Raw genomic sequence first — 19,637 nt, forward strand, 5'->3', positions numbered from 1 at the left:
CCCCCCCCCCCCCCCCCCCCCCCCCCCCCCCCCCCCCCCCCCCGGGCACACAAAGGAACCGTTAGCTGCGAACGTGCCAGCAGCACCCGCCTGACGGCCTGATTTATAAGCGGGATCATAAAAATCCCATTAGGCGTCTCATTGAGAAAAAAAAAATACAGAAAAAAAAAAAAAAAACACAGCAGAGGAGAAAGGAGGAGGCGGCGGCTGGGGGCGGGGGAGCGCAGGGCCCCGGTGCGTGTCACTGAGGCAGCATTGACGCAGGCAGCTCTGACGGCAGCAGCCGCCGCGGCGGGGACGGCGCGAGGCTGAATGGCAGCGGCGGGCGCGCGCGCGGCCCTCGAGGCGCTCCCTCCCCTCCAAGCCGCCGTGCGGGCGCGCGCGCCGGCCCTCCCGCCCTTTTCCCCTTCCCGCCTCCCCCAACCGCCGCCGCGCGCGCCCAGGGCTGGCGGCCGTTGCCGCGGCGCCTCGGGGCTCGCTGAGGGGACCCCCCCCCCCCCCGCCCGCGTAGGCGCTGCTTGCGGGGGCTGCACGCCTGCGAGTCGGAAAGCCAATAGTGCGGGGCGGTGGCAGCGTTGTCCCTCCGGTCTGGTTCTTGCGGCTCGTAGGAAGCTGGGGGGCTGCCGCCTTTGGGGGAGAAATTCATCTTTCGCGCAGAATTTCCAGGGCTTTTCCCCGTTCCAAGGTGCAGAACCAAACACTGGTATTGCTGGTAATAAAAGCGCTTGGGGTTTACTCGTCTCTGACGCTGCCTTGAGCCTTCACAGTGAATTCGAATCCCATTCACAGGCTTTCCCCTGCGACTGCCATGTATTCATTTGTCTTCGGGACCTGAAGGCTTCCCTTAAAGCAGTAAAAGGTAGCAATGCTAAGGTTTTCTGCTGTGCCTCCCTGCCTTCGGTGCGCCAACTGCTGTTAAGCAGCTCTGGAAATACCTTGTCTGCGTGACTGGTGTGCTCTTCCAAAGAGTGCTTAGGAAGGTCCTCACGTTTTGGGGTCATCAGTCCGGTAACTTCCAGCACCGTGTTCAGTACAACCATTGTATCGAAAGGACAGTACAGGAAACAGTTTTTTGCCTTCTGTCAAGCAGATGATTTCTGAGGGAAAGCAAAAATGTAGCACACAGGCCCTGACTGAAGAACCAGAGGCAAACACGGCGGCACAATCTGCTGCAGTACTGAACCTGAAGCAGGCTGCTGCAGGCTGTGTCCCAGCTAGTGCCAGGTGACACAGAACTTTTCTTTTTTTCTTCCAGCAGGCAGGACATTTTTAGGAGCATACCGGATCCCATGTTATCTGATTGGCCTCTCTCATCCACCAGTACAATTCAGGGGCTTTTTTGGTCAAAGCAGTAGACTGACACTGGTGGAAGGGAAGGAGATAAGACCAGGTTGCTCAGCTCAAATTACCCTCTTCTCCCAAATATTAGTTTGGGAGAGCAGAGCTGCCACTGGTCTTAGGCTCAGCAGGAGCCGGATTCTTCCTTCTCTCACAGTAGTTTTACACTTTCTGGCTATGGGTGCGGTTGCTTCTGCGTTACACCTGCGTAAGTGAAAGGAGAAAACAGTGCTGCTGAATCAAAATACACCTTGAAGGGGAAACTCTTATCTGTATGTGAATACTTTGTTATAACTACTCTTTTAATGTTACTGTGTATTTTTCTATGCTACACTTAGAGTGCAGTTTATTTTTCATTTTTTCTTTTTGTTGCCATATGGATTCAGATAGAAATACCAAAAATTAAGTCTCTAAGAGACAGAATATTAAGTGTAGGTGATCTGCTGTGGAGAAGAAATCGTAATAGGAATTGTACTTGTTTCTGACAGCACTTAATTCTGTTCTGTTTTCCTTAAATAAAGGGTTAAAAAATATTGGAAATATAGAGTGGAGCATATCTTGCAGAAACATGCAGTTAGAATTGATTTTTTCCCTCTTTCCACAGAAAATTGTGAAGAAACAAAAATCCTGTAGGTTGGACACTGGGGCAGTGGTTTAAAAGCATAACTCCTATGAGCCACCGCGATGGTTAACGAGGTGCAGATAGAGAACAGGATGAAAGCTGAATGAAAAGTAAGTGAAATGGTGTGCTTTTGGTATTGGAATTACTCATATTGACTGGAATATTTCCCAACCACAACTTTTTTTTTTTTTTTTTTTTTTTTCAATCTCAGATGAGGGTTTTTGACTGAAAGCCACAGAGAACCTGATTTTCATTTGAACATGAGAGGTTTTACCCCAGCTAAACTCACTGCTCACAATATTTGAACTCAGGAGACACCGCGGTAGGCCCTATGCTGTCAAGTATGCAGGCCAGAGGAAGTGGGGAGACAGCTCAGGTTTATAACCCTGACACCTCCTGGGCAACAACTTCTGAGGTGAGGAGTGCTCCCCAAAAAGCCCAGCAGGCCCAGGCCAGCCGGTGCCACCACGGGGGAGCGGGAAGCAGAGCACGGTGCTGGTGGCAATCCCTGCGAGACAGCTCCTTGCTGCCACAGGCTGCCTGCATCCCCCAGGGGCCAAGGGTGGGCCATCGTGTCTTGTGGTACGATACAGACTGTGGTCTGGAAAGGAGGCTATAACAAAGAGGGCTGTAGAAGTAAATGCATAGCTAAACAAATGGGTCTTGGATCACTGGGAGAAAGTGTCATGGAAAATGCCAGGGACAAAGCCCAGAGTGGCAGCGTTTGAGGACAAGAGACCTTTGCAGGCTCTTTTCTCCTATTACAACCCTTTTGGTTACCCAATGTACCACAGATTATTTTTAAAGCATATAGTGTTTCACATACCCCCATCATGGAAACTCTCAGTACTGACCTTCTAACGCTGGGCTAGTGTGTAAGTACCTAAAAACTTGCAAGCAGAATGACCTGCTGCCTTTTACAAAACATAGTTACTGGTTCATCTCACAATGATGCCATGGACATTGGTAATGGAGGTTCCTGCTTTCTCAGCTGTGTAAGTGATACTGTATTTTACCTCCCAGCAGCAAAGGAGTTGTGAAATTTCTGCCATAGGAACAGAGGAGGAGGGGAAAGAGCTGGAACAGCAAGGAATGGGGGGAAAGTGCTGGAGAATCAAAGTTGCTGCCACTAGGGGATGGGGGGAGATATTGTACGCTCCCCCCTCGATCTTGAGCAGTAGCTGTTGCCCTGAACACTTCCATCCTTCCCAGCAGAGAGGTGTGTGAAAATCCAATCAACAAATTCACAGTTCTAAAAATTGGTTAAGGCTCAAACTGTGCAAAATCAGCCACCATATTTTTACAATTAAAAATGCTACTACACAAGTAGTATCTCTTGATAGAATAGCTAAGGTTTATGAGGAGACATGGCTCAAGACTTGATGGCCATATATGTTGAAGAAATAGGAGGTGTTTGCAGGAGACAGAAAAGTGGACAAAACAACTTTGTTCTTCAAGGTGATAACACCCAGTTCTCTCCAACTTAGTGGAGCAAATTCAGCATCTTTAGATTAAAGTACCAATTTTCATGTATCCTGTGAAAATTCAAATGAATGTTATGAAATTAGATTATGATTTTCATGCTGGAAGAACAGTATTTAAAAACAGAGGCGGCTTTTTTTTTTTTTTTTTTAAACGACTTTGTACCACCTTCCCAGTAGTGCTTAATTTCCTATGAAACTTAAATATGCCTTCACCCCCCTCATTTGTATTGTTAAATTAGGAGATCAAAAAGGTGGTCATTTTCATAGCACAAGAAATTGGGAACTGCGTCAGTCCTCTGAGTTTTCTTTGTGCTATGTGTCAACTCATATTGTATGTAATGTCAGTGCAGTGGGGCTACTTGATCATTATGACCTCTGCAAATTAGCTTGTGGGGTGAAAAAATGACAGATACGGAGGCATGTTCTGGGCTTTGTTTTTAAATTGGGAAAGTGGGTGAAGCAAAAGATTACGAAAGAGACATTTCAGTTCTAAACCTGCACAAAACTCTCTGCAAGGCCTTGCTCAGATCCCTCAGTGGAAGACACCATGGTTTTTAGCCATATCAAGTAGTGTCTTATTGTGCAAGGATTCCTACTCAAAGCAGTGGAACTAGCCAAGGATTATGGCAGTAATCAGTGTGAGTAAAGATGATAGAACAGACTCTTCACCTCTCTGCTCCTGTTTCCCAATTTATAAAATGAGGATAATAAAATTTACCAACTGTTCTGGGTATTGTAAGGATACATTAGCTCATGCTAGCAAATCACTTTGAAGACAAAACCAAATGCTATATAAATGCTAAGTGTTCTGTCAAGATGTGCAAGAGTGTATTCACAGTTCAGGGACACTTTACCAAAATAACTGCTTTGAGTTGGGAGAGGGCTTTAATGATACAGATGTTTGCAATATCTGGAGCAGTGTTTTATAAGTATCCTCCTAAAGACATAAGAAGTAAAAATTGGAAACTGCTCAGGAAAAGTGATAGTATAGCACAGTGTGAAAGAGAATTGATTCTTTCACTGTGCTGCTTGTTAAGTATTGGTAAGTATTGCTGGGTCAAATATTTCTGAACTGAGTTAGCCATGTGAGAAGAAAGTAAGAGAAAGCAGACTTGCAGTGTAAGATCTCTCTAGGTCTTACGTCTTCGGTGTTGGGTTCTGGGTAGTGTGTATTGTACAGAGCCAAGTTTGCCTCAACCAATGGTATTTCTATCTCCTCTGAACTTTAAATTTTATATCCTTTTAAAATATGTTGCATTTAGACTGACTAGTCACTGAAGAACACCATGAATGGTCCTTTGTGAAGATGATTGACATGCTAGTCTGGTAGTGCTTTAAAAAATAAAGCAAAAAGTAAAGTGTTTGCAAACTGAGCTGTACTTATTGAAGGTCTTTTGACTGATGATTTCAGTTATTGACTCATGTGAGAAAAATACCCAGTCCAAAGCCCAAAAGTGCTTCAGGTCTATCTCTGAGTGTGACTGTGTTTAGCAGGGCCTTAACTGCAGGTCACAAGGCCTAGCTCTGGAAGCCCAAAGTTTGGGTGTCTTTGGAGCTTGATGGCTGCGATGCAAGGGTTCCTACTCAGCTTTGTGAGGTTTAGATCAGGAATTTACTCTCTTCTAATGAAAAAACTTTGGACTTTATACACTGAATGCCACTTGCTTAAGTTTGGTGACATTAAGTGGTTCTTTGCCCAGTCCACCAAAAGAAAACAGTGCATGTAGTCCTAGCCAAGAGAAGTTACCAAGGCACTGAAATTTAAGTGGGAGACCATAGAAATTAATTACTTCTCAGAGCATGAAAAATGAACTAATAGCAGGGCTCTCAGGCACCATATTATACCTTATTCCTTGAGGCCTGAGGGGTAGCTACTCACAGCGCCAGGCAAAGAGGGAAGGCAGCCTTCATTTGGAGGTGGGTGTGAGAGGTATGACCACATGCAGCCAATGAGCAGCACGCCATCTTCTGCCCTTCATCCTCCCTCTGGGATCGTCCCAGAGAGTTTTAAAGTGCAGAGTCAGTGCCAGACTGTGAGTAAAGAAAGCCATTGTTGGTACGGAACATGGAAACTGGCACTGCCTTGCTGTCTTCTTCCTTCGCTCCTGTTGTACACGTCAGAGTTTAACTGATGGAGAAGGTGGCTTCTTTAAATGGCCCAAATCTTTTTGTACGTAGTGGGAAGAAATTAAAGAAAAAGAGCACTCAGGGATAATGACAGAAAGCTTTCCTTTGGCAAGATTTAATAGGATGGAATAACATCTCAAAGGGAGTTAGACTTAAAGCTTGACTGGTACAGCCTCAGAGACTGTTGTGGATGGAATTACCCTGTACACCCCCAGGCAATGATCTGTGTTCTGTAGTTCCACCCTGATTTCCATGATTCCCTAATAAGAGCATGATCTACCAGCATGATAGTAACTTTCTGGAAATTCTTGTGTAAAGGCAGATCTTGATGGGAACTTCCTAAAACACAGCAGTGGGATAATGCAATGTTTTATATTATGGTAGAGTATCGCTTTCTGTGTGCTGGTGGGTGAAAATAAAAATAAATTAAGCACAAATTTAGTACTTAAGAGGATATATAGAGTGGCATAGGATTGTCTCTAAAACTTGACAAGTATGTTCCCTGTAAATTTTTAGGGCATCTTTCTGAAGGAAAGGGATGTGCTACTAGGTCCTGAAAAACTCCACAAATCATTCACAAAAATAGGCATTTTACTAAACCAGACAGTGTAAGAAAGCAGGCATCTCCTGCTGCCAATTTGAAAACCTCCTCCTTTGCTTTGCAGCCAAATCTTACCACAACCTTATGTGGGAGATAACAGATATATCAAAGGCCATCGCGAATGCCGAATTTAACATCCATGCTAGCAAGAGAGTCTTTACGCGTCCTCTGCTGCAGGCGCTGCTTGCTGTTTTCCCTTCTCACCGAGATAAACTTTGAGAGGAGAAAGGACTCGGCACCTTGTCAGTGTTCCCAGCAGACAGCGAACCTGACTCAGGCTTGTAGTGATCCCACTTACATCACCAGCGTGTCAAACTGTTCTAGCACAGAGCCGGCTTAATGCTTTGGGCAAGTAGCCATCGGCTGCTTGTCAGCGCTGGAAGGACAAACGAGCCGTGCCCCAGGGCTGCGTACTGCAGCGGGAGCGGCTGGGGGCGAAGAGCTGGGGGGCGCCTCCCGGCCCGCGGGGCCACCTCAGGACCTTCCGCAGCAGCCGCAGGGCACCCGCGGCCGCAGCCGAGGCGCGGATCAGGGGCGTCTCCGCTCCGCAGCGCGGGGGCGGCGCGGACACGCGTGGGCTGGGGCGGCCGGCAGGGGCGCTGCCCGCCCCCGGGGGAGCGCGGGGCCGGGGGGGGGGCTCCACGGCGCCGGGGGGAGCCCCCCAGGGACCCCCCCCGGGATCGTCAGCCCCCGCATGCGGTGAAAGCCGTGGCGGTGCGAGCGTGACCCCAGGTTGAAGGGAGCCGGCTGGTTAGCATCGGCTTTCGGTTGGCTTTATTTTATTTTATTATTATAATTGTTTTTATTTTTGCCTTTGTAAGCACCTTCCAGCGCTGAAAAAAAAAAAAAAATCTCTGCAGCCTGCACAGCAAAAAATTACTACTTAAGAAGATCAGAAACACTTCAGCATGCACCCGATCCTAAATATATTTGGAAGGATGGGGGGGAGGGGGGAGGCTCTCATCAATGCCTGCTTGAAGAGAGACAGAAATAATTAAGGGGAAAAAAAAATCCTTCCCCGCCCCCCCGCCCGAGCAATCATAATACATTGAAATTTCCCAAAGTCTAGTCAGCTGCAAAAAATAAATGTTTCTGGAGCTGGAGGATCATGTTGCAGAAGCGTGTGACTGCAAGACCTAGATTCCTTTCCCCGCTCCCCCGTCTCTTTCCTTAGGTGCTTTTTAGCATTATTATTTGTTTTGGGAGGGGAAAAATCATCTTCGCTTCAGTCTCTTGCTAGAGGTCCAGACTGCTTACGTCTGAGCGCCCCTTATCATTTCAGTGAATGGCAATTGCAGCCTTGGTGCTGTTATAGCAATGAAGCTACAGACGTCATTGCCTCCTGTTGGACGTGAGATGTGTCCAAGCATCAGCCCCTTTTGCTTAAGAAAAACTCTTTAACTTCCACGCAGCCGACAGGCAGGCTTTTCTAAGATCCTATGGACCCACCACCGTACTGATACAGTGCTATATTTTTATTTCTCTGTACATACACATGCACACAGGTGTGCGTGTGTACGTGTGTTTGTATGTATGTATACGGAGAGACAGAGAGAGAGAAATTAAAGCTGCTGCTGTAGAGCGAGCTCCTCTAAAACATCCTGCTCATCAGAGTAGCTCTCCGCATCGCTCTGTTAAATACAGCCGGGCGGGAAAGCCATCATCAATCAATTTCGGGTAACAAGGAAGACTTGTTGAACACCTTGTTCTCCAGACCGCGGGAAGATGCTGGGCTGCCGGAGCGTGGACGAGCCGGGATTGTGCCCTGAACTTCACCCGCTTGGCAGCCGCTGTTCCTAAGCCATTTCCCCTCTCCTCCCCTGCCTCTTTGCCTCCCGGACCGGCAGTCTGCTCTTTAAAGTTGATCTGAAGGGGAAAGCAGAGACGAGCTTGTGCATAGTTTGGAGGGTAAGTTGTGTCCTCCCCCCTAACGCCCCCCCACCGCGAAAAACCGCTAGCGAGCCTCCAAGTGCGCCAGGAGAGGGGGCAGGTGGCGGGGAGGGGGGGTGCGGGGGTGCTCGGGATCCCCAGGGGATGGCATCTCGCGCCCAGCACCGAAAGGGTTACCGAGGAGGACAGACAGACCGACCGACCGACCGACCTCCTGCGGGGGTGCTGGCTTGGCAGCCGAACTGGCGGGGTGCGAGCCCCCCGCAGCCCCGAGCTCCCCGCAGGCGCCGCAGCCGCAGCCCCCGCCGAGCCGCCCCCGCCGCCCACTGGCCCCGGCCCTCCGCCGCCAGCCCCGGGGAGCCCAGGATCCCCGGCTCCCGCAGCACATGACCCCTGCAGGGAATTTAGCCTCCCTGCACCTGCAGGCTCTTGTCATCCCTCCTCCTCTGCTCCCGGTTTGCTTTTTAATCCTCTCATCCTCCCCACTTCCCCCCCCCCCCCCCCCCAACATTTATTTATAAATATATTTTTTTAAAAAAAAAAAAAACAACAAACACTACCCGCTAACATTTGGAAAAACATCAGAGGACTGTTGCCTCTCCAATTTTCACTCACACACGCTCAGATGAATGAGCAAGGAAGGGGGGGACCTAAACAGCCCCTTTAGACGTGGGGCTAAATTGATGGGATTGTGATTTGTAGGATTTCTCCACTTAGTCCCTGCCTCCTACTTGCTCTCCAGCCACTCCAAAGTCTCTTCCCCTCTCTTTAAGCAGCGATTTCTTTCAATCTCTCTCTCTCTCCCTCCCCGTGTCTCTCTCTCACACTCTCCCTCTCTCTCCACACACACTCATCTCCCCGGAGAGAGAGAGAGGAGAAACTCAACTCCCAAACACCGACCAGATGTCGAAGAAACGCAAAGCCCTGGAGGGCGGCGGAGCCCAGCTCTCCCCTGAGGACCCCAGAGCCTGCTTTGGGGCCGGCGAGGAGCAAGGTAGGGCGGCGGAGGCCTGCAGGTGGCCGGGCGGTGGGCAGCCGGCAGCCCACCGCAGGAGCGTGTCGGCCCGGCTGGCCTCCCGCAGCCCACCGACAGTGGGGTGACTTGGGCGTGTAGGCCAGGCTGCTCCCACGACGACGGGCTCCACACAGCAGGGCTGGTCCCCCCGCGCTGACGGCGAACTTCTGCCAGGGGAAGGGTTAAGAGCGGCAAGGGCATGGGGAGTGGGAAGGGGGCGAGGGTGGGGAGCCGAGGGGGGCTGCGTGTCCGCTGGGAGGTCTGTCTGCCTTCCCCGCCGCTGCTCGTCACTGGCGGTGGTATAGCCATGCTGCCTCATTGATTTGTAGCTCGTGTAAATCTGCTCGCAGGCTGTTCTCAGCTTGGGCAGCCGGTGATCTGGAGGCACCTGGTACAGACGTTGTGGTTTCGCGTGGGTCCCGCTTCCTTCGGCGAGCCCCCATCCCTGGTGTGATTTTGGTTGCATCATGTCAAGGCTTCCAATGCTGCACTTGCAGCGCACTTTGCATCCAGCTAAAGTTGGTTTTTCCCCAGACTTGGTGCTTTGCTATAATTTTCAAGCTCCAAGTATTTGTGGTGAAAGCTGCTCTGCACTTTTTTGACAAGATAATATCGATGTAGAGGCTGGGTGGTGTAAAATCAGCTATGCACACAAGTGTGAGGGAGGGCGTTCTGCAGCCGAATTTCTCGCTGCTCAGCCAGCCCAGTGGGTTCCCTTCCTTGTGTTTGTTTCGACTAAGTGGGCCCAGATGAACCAAGCTCAGCTACAGTGCTCTGGGGCTGGAGCTGGATTGCAGGCAAGAGACAAAAATACCAGTTGGATTCAGAGCAGTGTTTCAGGCTGTTGCAAATGGCTCTGGAGACCACGATGGCAGGCGGTGGGGATGCAGTGTGTTCAGGTGGCCCTGCGAGTGTGTCTTTTTGTCTGCTCAGATTCAGAAATATGCTGCTTCTGTCCGGGCAGGTGTAAGCCTGGGCAGAGAGCCGTCAGGGATGGAAGGAGTGTGTTCTCCAACATGGAGTCCGGGGCCCTTTTTGTGAAGGATGTGGAGGCTCGTCGTGTTATGAGTCGCCCAGATCATGAAATTCACTCACCACCATGGATGTTTTTGCTTTTTGCAATGAAATGTCTCCACTACAGTGACTGGTGTGCTCTTCTGGTTTCATTAGGAAGGAGCACTCCTAGTGATTCACCATCTCTTTCAAAAGATATGGCTTAGGGTTTATGTGGTTGTTGGTTTTAAATTGCTTGGCTCTCCCACAAGAAAATAAGATTCATGTCCAGATTTTCTTATCATTTGTCTGCTTAAGACCAATCTTGACATTTGAGGGACATTTTCAGACACTGTGAATTACTTTATTTGCATGACAGCATTCAATGTTTTTTGCAATGTGGAATTTTGCTGTTGCTAACCTGGAAAATCTTACATCTTTGTCAGCGATAGATGAGGTTAAACACAGGAAGGGCATTCAGCAGAGACCTGAAACTTGGCTATAGATTACATGTAATTTTAATTTAAATGTATGCCATTAGTGGGTGTAGGAACACCTTACAAATTATTGTGATGCAGTGGTGTGTGTCTGGATTTCCTTTTTTTTTTTTTCTTTTTTTTTTTTCTTTTTTCTTTTTCTTTCATTTTTTTTTCTTTTTGTTTTTTCTTTTTTCTTTTTAACTCCACAATAGTATTTCCTATGACACTTCTGGTTATGTAACAAGAAACAGAAAACAAAATATAACTTTAAACTTGTATTTTTTTTGGAAACCAAAGGAATATTTAATTAAGCATTGATGTGTATACAAAGAGAGAAAATAAGGTATCGTTTTCCTTCTAAGTGGACACAAGATATTTTGTAAATCAAACTGATTGAAAACCTGCACTGTACCTAGGAAATCCGGGCTTTTGTAGTCTTTGGCACAGTAAATGGTGAAATTGAAATTAAAATTTAGTTGTATTTCTGAGCTCAGATTTTATTTTTGTGAACTTTTCTTCTGTTTATTGTCTGCCTTGTGTTTCACAGGAAGGAATGTGGCTTGTTAATTACATTGTCTGTGGGTACGTAGCTGTAGAAACCATTAGGAGTGTGCCATGTATCACAATGCTGTGGTGAGCGTATTTCTGTGTGAGATGGTGGGTGTGAGGCTTTCTGCAGGCATGAGATGCACAGGTGATTTTTTGGATTAATCCGAAGGATTTCAGTGCAAAGCACCGTGTTCCTGCAGTAGGCTTACTGCCCCTGTAGAGAGGCATGCTTGCTAGTTTGGAGTGAGCGCGTGCAGCATTTGCCCAGAAGTATGGAAAAGCCATGTAACCGCCGGGCTTTAGCGTTATAACGTGTGTGCACTGGGAGCAGGGAGGCGGGGAAGGGGAAATGGGCATTAGTAAACGAAGGGAAGAAAAATAGAGAGCTCAGATTTCTGGAGGCTGCCAAATGCTGTGTTCCTGCAGAACTCGAACGCCGGAGCTCTGCTGTCCTTGGCTAACGAGGTGACTTCTCCCAGCGGCAGAAGCGTGAGGGCGGGAGGGCCTCAGCCCCGGTCCGCCATCTTAAGTCTCCGTGTCACCTGGTAAAGCAAGGGCACACGTCGCTAACAAGCCCATTGCTGCTTTTTTGAGGGTCTGCATTTCTGTTTTTAAATCGTGAGAGGGCCTACTCATTCTTAGCTGCTCCAGACTCCATTGGGTATGTGGCCAACTGAAGCGTGTGCTTGTGGAGTTTCATTCAGCCCTTGTTTATCCTCCGTTGGCAAAGCTGTGGGTGGACAGACTCTATGTAGGCCACGATATGGATTTTTTTTTTGACTTCTCTGGTGTGGTTTTGATTTTACTCTTCTTCAAAGCATTCTATGAAGGACTTTGTAATCCATACCGTAACCTCGCCTGGTATAGTAGGGTCTGACGCTTTGGATGCCACATGTTTCAAGCCTCACTGTTGTGGAGGAGAGGTAAGGGATGAGAGTGTTCAGCATCTTCCAGCTTCTTGACAGCGAGAGCCTGAGCCCATGTGTCTAACCCACGGCACTTCACTGCGTCACTGTATTTAGAGGTGAGCCTCTAAGGCTCATACCTGAAGCCTGTAGAGACACAGTGGCATTTTTAGAGAAAACTCCAATTTTACATGGGCTGAATTGTCTCTCAGAGGTGTCCCTTTCTTCCCAATGACTGTGCATGGAGTAGGGCAACTGTACTGGTTTACTTGTACCTACCTAATTTGCAGAAACTCTGGCAAAGCTGATAGGGCCTCCCCAGAGAAACCAGGTGTGGTCATTCAGTGTGTTTGTGGCACCTTGTCAGTGACACCCAGCGTGGAGAAGGGGCGATTCATCTGTTGAAATGCAGCTCTCTGGCCTCCCTTTGTTGTCAGGAAGCAGAACACTTCCAGGGTGCTATTCATCTCTTCCCAAAGTGAAAGTCTACCTTTAGTCAGCAGAATCACATCTGAGAAGTGCTGTTTCTGCCAACTGAATACAAAAGTAGCCCAAACATCTAGCATAGATGTAGGCAACTGTATTTCAGCAGATGACTCCTGCCTTTTGACCAGTTCTTTCTGGCTTCAGCACCAGCTGAATGGCAAAGATATTTTTCAGTTGCATTTGAAGCAGAGGGCTTCCCTTCAGTGATAAGCCCATTGCTCAAAATAGTGGCACAGAAAAATCAAGGGAAGAATCTTGTTTTCTGTGAATCCCTGTTTTCTACAGATGTGTTGAAAGCTAGTGTGGATGATGCAAAAATGGAGGGTGTTGGTTTAAAACCAAACAAAATATGGACACTTCTCAGGACATGACATTGTGCTTAAATTATTCAGTAATGCTGCTTATTATTATCCAGCAGTTTCTGGGTATAGAAGAATACAGCATTTTGGACATTTTCTTGCAGAGATTTGTGAGTATGATGGATTTGATGGATTCAGGGGAGGAAGAAACTCTAAATTCTCAATGGGCTGCTCTTTCTGTTTCTGGATTGTGTATGAAGATAAATAAATGCATTTCTTCCTCCATCTCCCCTGTGGTCCAGTTTCTGAGGGTGCTGAATGGTCTCCATTGTCATAAATATGAATGATAGTTGAGAGACTTCTGTGCTTTACAAAACTGGTCTCTAGAGAGACAACTGTTGCAAAACACTTCCAGAGGCAAAGTTGAACTCCTAGGAACACCTCTGCCCAAGAGTGACTTTTAATACATGATTAATTTATTTTAATTCAATGTGACCAGCCATGTGCATAGATGTTAATCATGTGCATAAGGAAATGTTTGCAGGATTTTGAGGGTCTCAGTTATTATTAAGGATAGCCTTAATAGCCTAAGAATCACTTTTATGCAAAGGATACTTCCCTAGTAATTACTAGGGGGAGCAGTTAATGCTGAACTAGTCTTTGACTAATACTAGATGACCTGTTTGAGTGCTTAATATTCACACTTGTCTTGAACACATTTGTCTGGTATAAAGCTATTATTATTAAAGCTATTATTATTAAAGCTATTATTATTAAATCTTAATTTGGGATCATCAGACATAGAAGATTGAGTTCTGCCTTTTTTTTTGAAGGCTTGCATTGATGTAATGGAAATCAGAGTTGAACACAAAATTCTGCATTGGAATTCCACCCTTAACCTCATGCTCTGTCATTATTGGTTCAGTTACAGTCTTTACTCCATTTGTGGTTTTATCACATATGGGGCAATTGGGATTTGAGCTCTGCATGCTCTTGTTCTTCGTGTTTCTGTGATGCAGGTGGAAAAGCAAAGCAGTTCTTCCCTTGTGAGTGCTATTAGAGGCTTTGGTTTCTCCTGTATTTCCTCTTCTCCATCTTGTGTGTTCTGGTCATTCTTTTCTTTCCACTTTAGCTTCTGATCCATGAAATAAACAAGCCCACTGTACCTCTGTATCCCACTCTGGAAGATCTGGCTACTTAAGAAGTTTAACAACAGAGGTTTATGCATTTGTGAGGACATGGGTAAGAGAAGGGACATACTGTACAGATTTATTTATTTATTTATTTATTGTGCCAATATTGTAATACAAAGGAAACAAAAGTTATAGTTTTGACTTTGTTCAGCAAAGTTTGTCACTGGAGGAGGGGGGAGGGGTTGATGGAAGGGGCACAGAAATATAACAACGGTTCTTTAACGGTTATTTTGGGGGGAGGGGGGTGGATCATGCTTTCCAAGCTGATTAGCTTGATGGTTACTGGTTGTTTCTTGTGTTAGATTTTGTTTTTTTTTTTCATTATTTTGTCCTGCAACAGTCAAGGATTTGCCTTCCAGATGCTGTGGAAGGAAAGGAAAGATTGGGTCTAACTTTTAGTTTCAGAGGATCAAATGCAACATGCTGAAAGGGAAGTCAGCTTTACCAACCCACTTCAAAGTATGTGGAGCTGCAAACAGAACGCTGGAAAGATGTAAAGCCAAGGAAAACTCAGAATGCTTGGGAAGAGAGAGAGCATGGACAAGGTACATATGCTGTAAAATAGCATTGTAAGCACTCCAGGGAAAAAAGTATCTTCCTCAGGTTGTTGCTGACTTGCCTTCCCATCCACTGTCTCGTAAAGGTTATTGAGGAGCTCTGCTGTTCCCATTTGTTTCAGAAAGGTATGTTAGTGTAAGCTGAGGTACAAATTTATGAGCCTTGTTTGAGGTAAAATAAAAGGCTTACTCTTAAGCATTTTGCTGAGTTGGTGTTTCCATGTAGGAGAGGGCATGTGCACTACTGCATAGCACAGCTTGGTCTGGAGCCGCTGTTAGCAAGAAGTGAGGTCACTATCTGCATTCTAGGGGAAAGAAGCTATCCTGACCGACATCATGAGGCAGAGCCATAGGGGACAGTGCTGATATTTTAAGTACTTGACATAGTTGCTTTGGTTGGAAAGCGTGACTTTGGATGAATTATGGACTTGCCCTAGAAATAAATTTATCCAAACATTTTAAAAATATGGATGACTTTTTAATTCTTTGTGGGCATTTAGATATTTCAGCTATGTTGCTCATGTAGCATGTATGGTAATGCTATAAAAATGCCGAGAGTGTCAGAAATTGAAGCTTCAGTGAAAAACAGCAAAGTCTCCTGCGTGCATGAGTGTCTTCTGAGAGTGGGACTTTGATTAAATAACCATTTTCCTGGAAAACCATCTCTTGAATCTTTGTGATGGGACTCCAGTTATGGCTCCGTGAAGCTCTAGGATAATTCCTGCCATGATGATGCTGTAGCCCTGCTTCCATCTGGCTGCGAGCACAAGATGTTCGTTGATCTGTTCCTCCTGTCCTGGCCCCAGCCCTGAGACAGAGATGCTCCAGTCTACCAGTGAGCATTGACTCAAGGCAGAAGCCGCTATTAGATGCAGTCAAGTTGTACAGTTGGCTGACTCCACGCCTGCTTCTTGCTGTTTCCCTGCCCCTAGTCAATGGAGAGGAAGCATTTGGGGAAAAGATCTTCTAAGGAGACATCCCACGGACTGTGCAGGGAGCCTGAGCAGCCTCATATGCTCCCTCAACTTGTGGTGGTGTTGCCTGGGCAAGAGAGACCCTCGCTGACACAGAAGGAAGGCTCTTGACTTAGAATACCTTCTAAAACCAAAGGAAAATCATAAAGGTGGGAGGATCAAAATGAAGTGAAATTGAAAACACGTGGCTAATCTTTCAGATGAAGCAAAGTGAAAAGTTAGCAGTTTTTCTTTGATTTCTGGTAGAGTGAATATCTGTATGAATCTGCCTGCATTGCCCTGACCTTGTGTTGTATTTTTTGTTTGTTTTCCTTAGCTATTCTACTTTTATTAAAAAAAGAATAAATGAAGCAGCTTCCCTATTCCTGGTCAGCGAAGGAATGTGTATCTACTACCCTTACTAGTAATGTATGAGAGGATCCGTGTCCGCCTTCACCTGACCGAACAGTGTTGTCAGAGGGCTGCATTTTATGGCTTCATCACCAGCTTGCCATGGGCTTTGAACATATCACAGTCAGATGCTTCTCTATAGGAAAGAAGGAGAGCTGCGAACGCCAAGTGACGTGAAATTGACGATTTATTTATTTTTTAAAAGGCATTGTGTTAATAACATGGATAAACAGAGGCTGTAATGACTGCTAATAAAGCACTAGTTTATTAATAAAGCTGCTTTGTACATTCTCCCCATGGCCTTAAAGGTTCTGTAGTGTTTGGGCACAATCATGCTTTTGAGTTACTAGTGACAATGCAGAAACCTTGGCAACTCATTGAGCAACAGTTGTGGCTTATGCTGGAGGAGGAGAAGAGGGACTCTGTCTGGGTTCGATGGGCTTGAATATATTAGGTTTGTGTGTTTATCACTTCAGTCACAGTGTGATGGCTAATAATGTTGACATTTAAGGTGTGCCCACACATTAGGCAATTGAGCTTGTGTTCCTAAGCTCATTCCTAGTATGTCTGCTAACATGTGGAATAAGCAACTGTATTTCACGTGTCAAGCTGTATTAAAGCCTTCCACACTGTGTTTTAGTCAAGTCCTTTATCTCAACTGAGGGGCAGTTGGTAATAGATAGAATTAAAAATAAAAAAACAGTGCCATGAAGATCAGAGGTGGAGGAGTCATACATGACAGCAATATGAAATGATAATAACAATAAATAAATGAGAGAGGAAACAAAGATAACCCTCAGATTTTACTGGGAAATCACTAATAGACAGCCACTCTTCAAGGGAAATCTTATTTAACTTAGAGATTAAAGCTGCAAAAGCCACAAAGCAAAGATCTCAGGGTGTATGGAGATGGCAGCCTCTGCATGAGCATGGACTAAACATCAAAAGAACACTATCTTCGAGAATAGACCTTTTTATAACAATTTTTACAAAATTTACTAAATTTGTATGCAACTGCTAGGTTAGCATAACCAAGTATTATGAGTATCTATGTAATGTAAGCAAGTTAACTGTTCTGTTTGTGATCAGGTTAGCTTTCTTGACCATTCCCATGGAAAGTCCCGACTTAAGTTTCACTTTTAAATCCTTTTTCACCTGCAGTGTCTTTCTGTTATATTTCCTTTAGCTTGACTACAGCCAAGATGGGCTTTTGCTGCCTATAATTATTGTTCAGGCTTTGCAGATCCACTCTGTATATGGTTAATCTCTTTCTAATGTTATGCTTAGTAACTACGGTTTGCAAATGAGTAAGATTAGATGGTAGGTCTCCATTATAACTGCCCATGCAAGTTCTCCAGCTGTCTTTGGGAAGAAAATTTAACAACCTACAGGTGGTTTCAGCTCTGCGTGACATTGCCAGGAAGGAGACTGGGAGCACTCACACATAGAGACTGTTAACAGGCAGTTGAGTAAGTGGCCTTCCTCCTGCTTTTCTGCTTTTATTTTCCATCTCCAGACAATATTTAATGTAAGACTGTGTGAGTGCTCCTAGTCTCTTCCAAGGCCAAATCAAAAAAAGGGCTCATCACAGTTTATCTGGGAAGTGGTAACTAACAGGTGAACATGCCCATAGGACATGAAGTGTCCTTGGTCCTCGACTGTGTGGATGGAGCTATGGTCAGTTCTCGCTGCTCTGCCACTCTCCCTCATTTTAAGGAATGCTTGGCTTCTTATGAAGCCAGTAACTTCTTGAAAATGCAATAAAAATTATGCAGGCCAAAATTTGCATTGGATAAATCAACATCCTTGCCATCAGCATTTTGGGGATTGTTGGTGGATTTTTTGTTGTTGCTTTGTTTTGTTTTGTTTATGGTATGGGAAGAACTGCAACACTTTCTTGCAATGGACTTCTGAGTCCAGATGACAGTGCTGTGGCCCATACAGGGTTTTAAGGCAAATCATGGAAACTGCATTTGGTTTTGGTGCTGATGCATGAAATAGGTTGATTCCTAACATACAGATACTTTTCTTCAGAAGGTCCTGTTTGGACATTCAGCATTGTTGCAACACTAGTCTTTTGGCTTGTGTGGCCTGTTAGTGCATGGTATGCCACTATTTATTTTTTTTTTTCAAACTGTATATGCTTGAATTAGCATGAGGGAGTATGAAAGTGCTTGGGACTTCACTGCAGTATTTAAGAACTGCATGCTGAGATTTAGGCAGACAGTTGAAGATGCACGTGAGATGCAGGATTTGACTAGATGGGAAACCTACAGCTTGCGCAGCAACAGTGGCAGTGTGCAGATGTAAAACCACACAGGAGGACAACTATGACCTAGCCACACACCTTCCTCTGCTAAATTTTGGGGAAGAGACCCACCACTGTTTGTCTGCATAGGTAGACAGAAAGCTGCAGGTAGTTATCTTCTTTGCTCTGCCCTGTAAAAAATGAAAGCATGGTCTTGTCCAGCGGTAGCCAGTATTTACGAAGAAACCTCAACTACAGTGCTACTAATGCTGCACAAGCAGCTTTGGAAGGGTTTTCACGAAGACGTGAAGCTGCTAAATCCGAGGAGGGGAAGAGACTGATGCAGTTATGCATGTACACATATATTGTCTGTAAGGCTTTTACCGAGTTTTGAAAGGCCAAAGCATCTATATGATTCTTTATGTAGGCCTTTGCATCTAATGATGTGAATGGCTTTGGGTAAGCAGTTTCTTATAGGATGACCTTGGCAAGTTGCATTTGTTCTGTAACTACAACCTGGCCTCGGGTGTCAGCGTTCCAGAGATTTTGTGGTAGGACAAAGTGTTCCCACCTTCTCCTTGTATCACTTCCAGGTAAACAAAGATTAATTAGGAACTGGCTTTGCCTGGCTGTTTTTTTAAAGGCAGATGTGCGACACTTTTCGCCTTTTTTTAATAATTAAAGAATGATAGCAGTCATTTTTGGCCGGGAAACTGGAGAATAAGCACTGCTAATCCTAAAGCATTATGTATTTTTAATTTGGGATTATAATAGACTATGAAAGAGAGGGGAACAAAAATTGTAAAGCTCAACATGAAGGAATATTTAATTTTATTCAGGAAAGATTTTGGCAAAATCCCCTGGATCTGCACAGAACCTACAGATTTAAGATGTCTTTGCACAGCCAGAGGCTGAGATCATGGCTGTCTAACTACAGTTGGATATTTTCATATCTGCCAAGTTTAGCCTTAAATAAATAAATGAAAAAAGGTCATGCCTCATGCTTTGTACAAACTCTTGAAACGGTTCTCACTTAATATTCAGGGGGATAGTGACCTCCCTTTGAAGATACTGTCCTCCTGCTCAAAATCCTGCATGGAACCAAGAAAGTAGCTGTTTAAATGAAGCCATGAAATGTCTGAGGGTACTTTCTGGAATCCCTTAAAATGACCCTGGTTCAAGAAATGTGTCCTACTTACTGCCAGGAGTGCAGTAAAGTCAATCACTGGAAATCTATTAGTTGTGGGCAATTGCAGGCACGTTACCCAACATTAACCCACAAAGAGGAAAATTAACACAGTTAAGAGCATTTCTTGCCAGAAAAAGATGAACAAATAGGAGCAGAAGCTGAGTGGGAAGCTTCTAGCAGCAGGAGGGGGGACGGTAGAGATCATCTGTTCAGACGTGCTTTTTTACTTCTTTCCCCCTGCTACTCCCCAGGTATCTCTCTCTCTCTCTCTCTCTCTCTCTCTTTTTTTTTTTTTTTT

General features: G+C 45.6%; 1 protein-coding gene and 2 long non-coding RNA genes across 4 annotated transcripts in view; all 3 read left to right on the top strand.

Moving 5' to 3' along the window:
* Window positions 1–7,223: 7,223 nt before the first annotated feature.
* PDE10A (phosphodiesterase 10A) overlaps window positions 7,224–19,637 on the top strand; it is a 368,478-nt gene continuing 356,064 nt past the window's right edge. The window contains exon 1 of one of the 2 annotated variants that reach the window (XM_035320291.1): window positions 7,224–8,080. Coding sequence is in view for 1 of the 2 variants with exons in the window: in XM_035320290.1 (XP_035176181.1) it covers window positions 8,966–9,056 (91 nt within the window). In the remaining variant the exon portion in view is untranslated. Of the gene's footprint in view, window positions 8,081–8,640; window positions 9,057–19,637 lie in introns of those variants that run through there. The other variant, XM_035320290.1, reaches the window with a different exon arrangement.
* Window positions 14,186–16,197, top strand: LOC118163553. Its single transcript, XR_004749106.1, has 2 exons — window positions 14,186–14,526; window positions 15,829–16,197. It is a non-coding gene; the product is annotated as an uncharacterized LOC118163553 (long non-coding RNA).
* On the top strand, window positions 16,590–19,139 carry LOC118163555. Its single transcript, XR_004749108.1, has 2 exons — window positions 16,590–18,743; window positions 18,990–19,139. It is a non-coding gene; the product is annotated as an uncharacterized LOC118163555 (long non-coding RNA).

The sequence above is a fragment of the Oxyura jamaicensis genome, chromosome 3, assembly GCF_011077185.1.
Source record: "Oxyura jamaicensis isolate SHBP4307 breed ruddy duck chromosome 3, BPBGC_Ojam_1.0, whole genome shotgun sequence".
Taxonomy (NCBI): Eukaryota; Metazoa; Chordata; class Aves; order Anseriformes; family Anatidae; genus Oxyura; species Oxyura jamaicensis.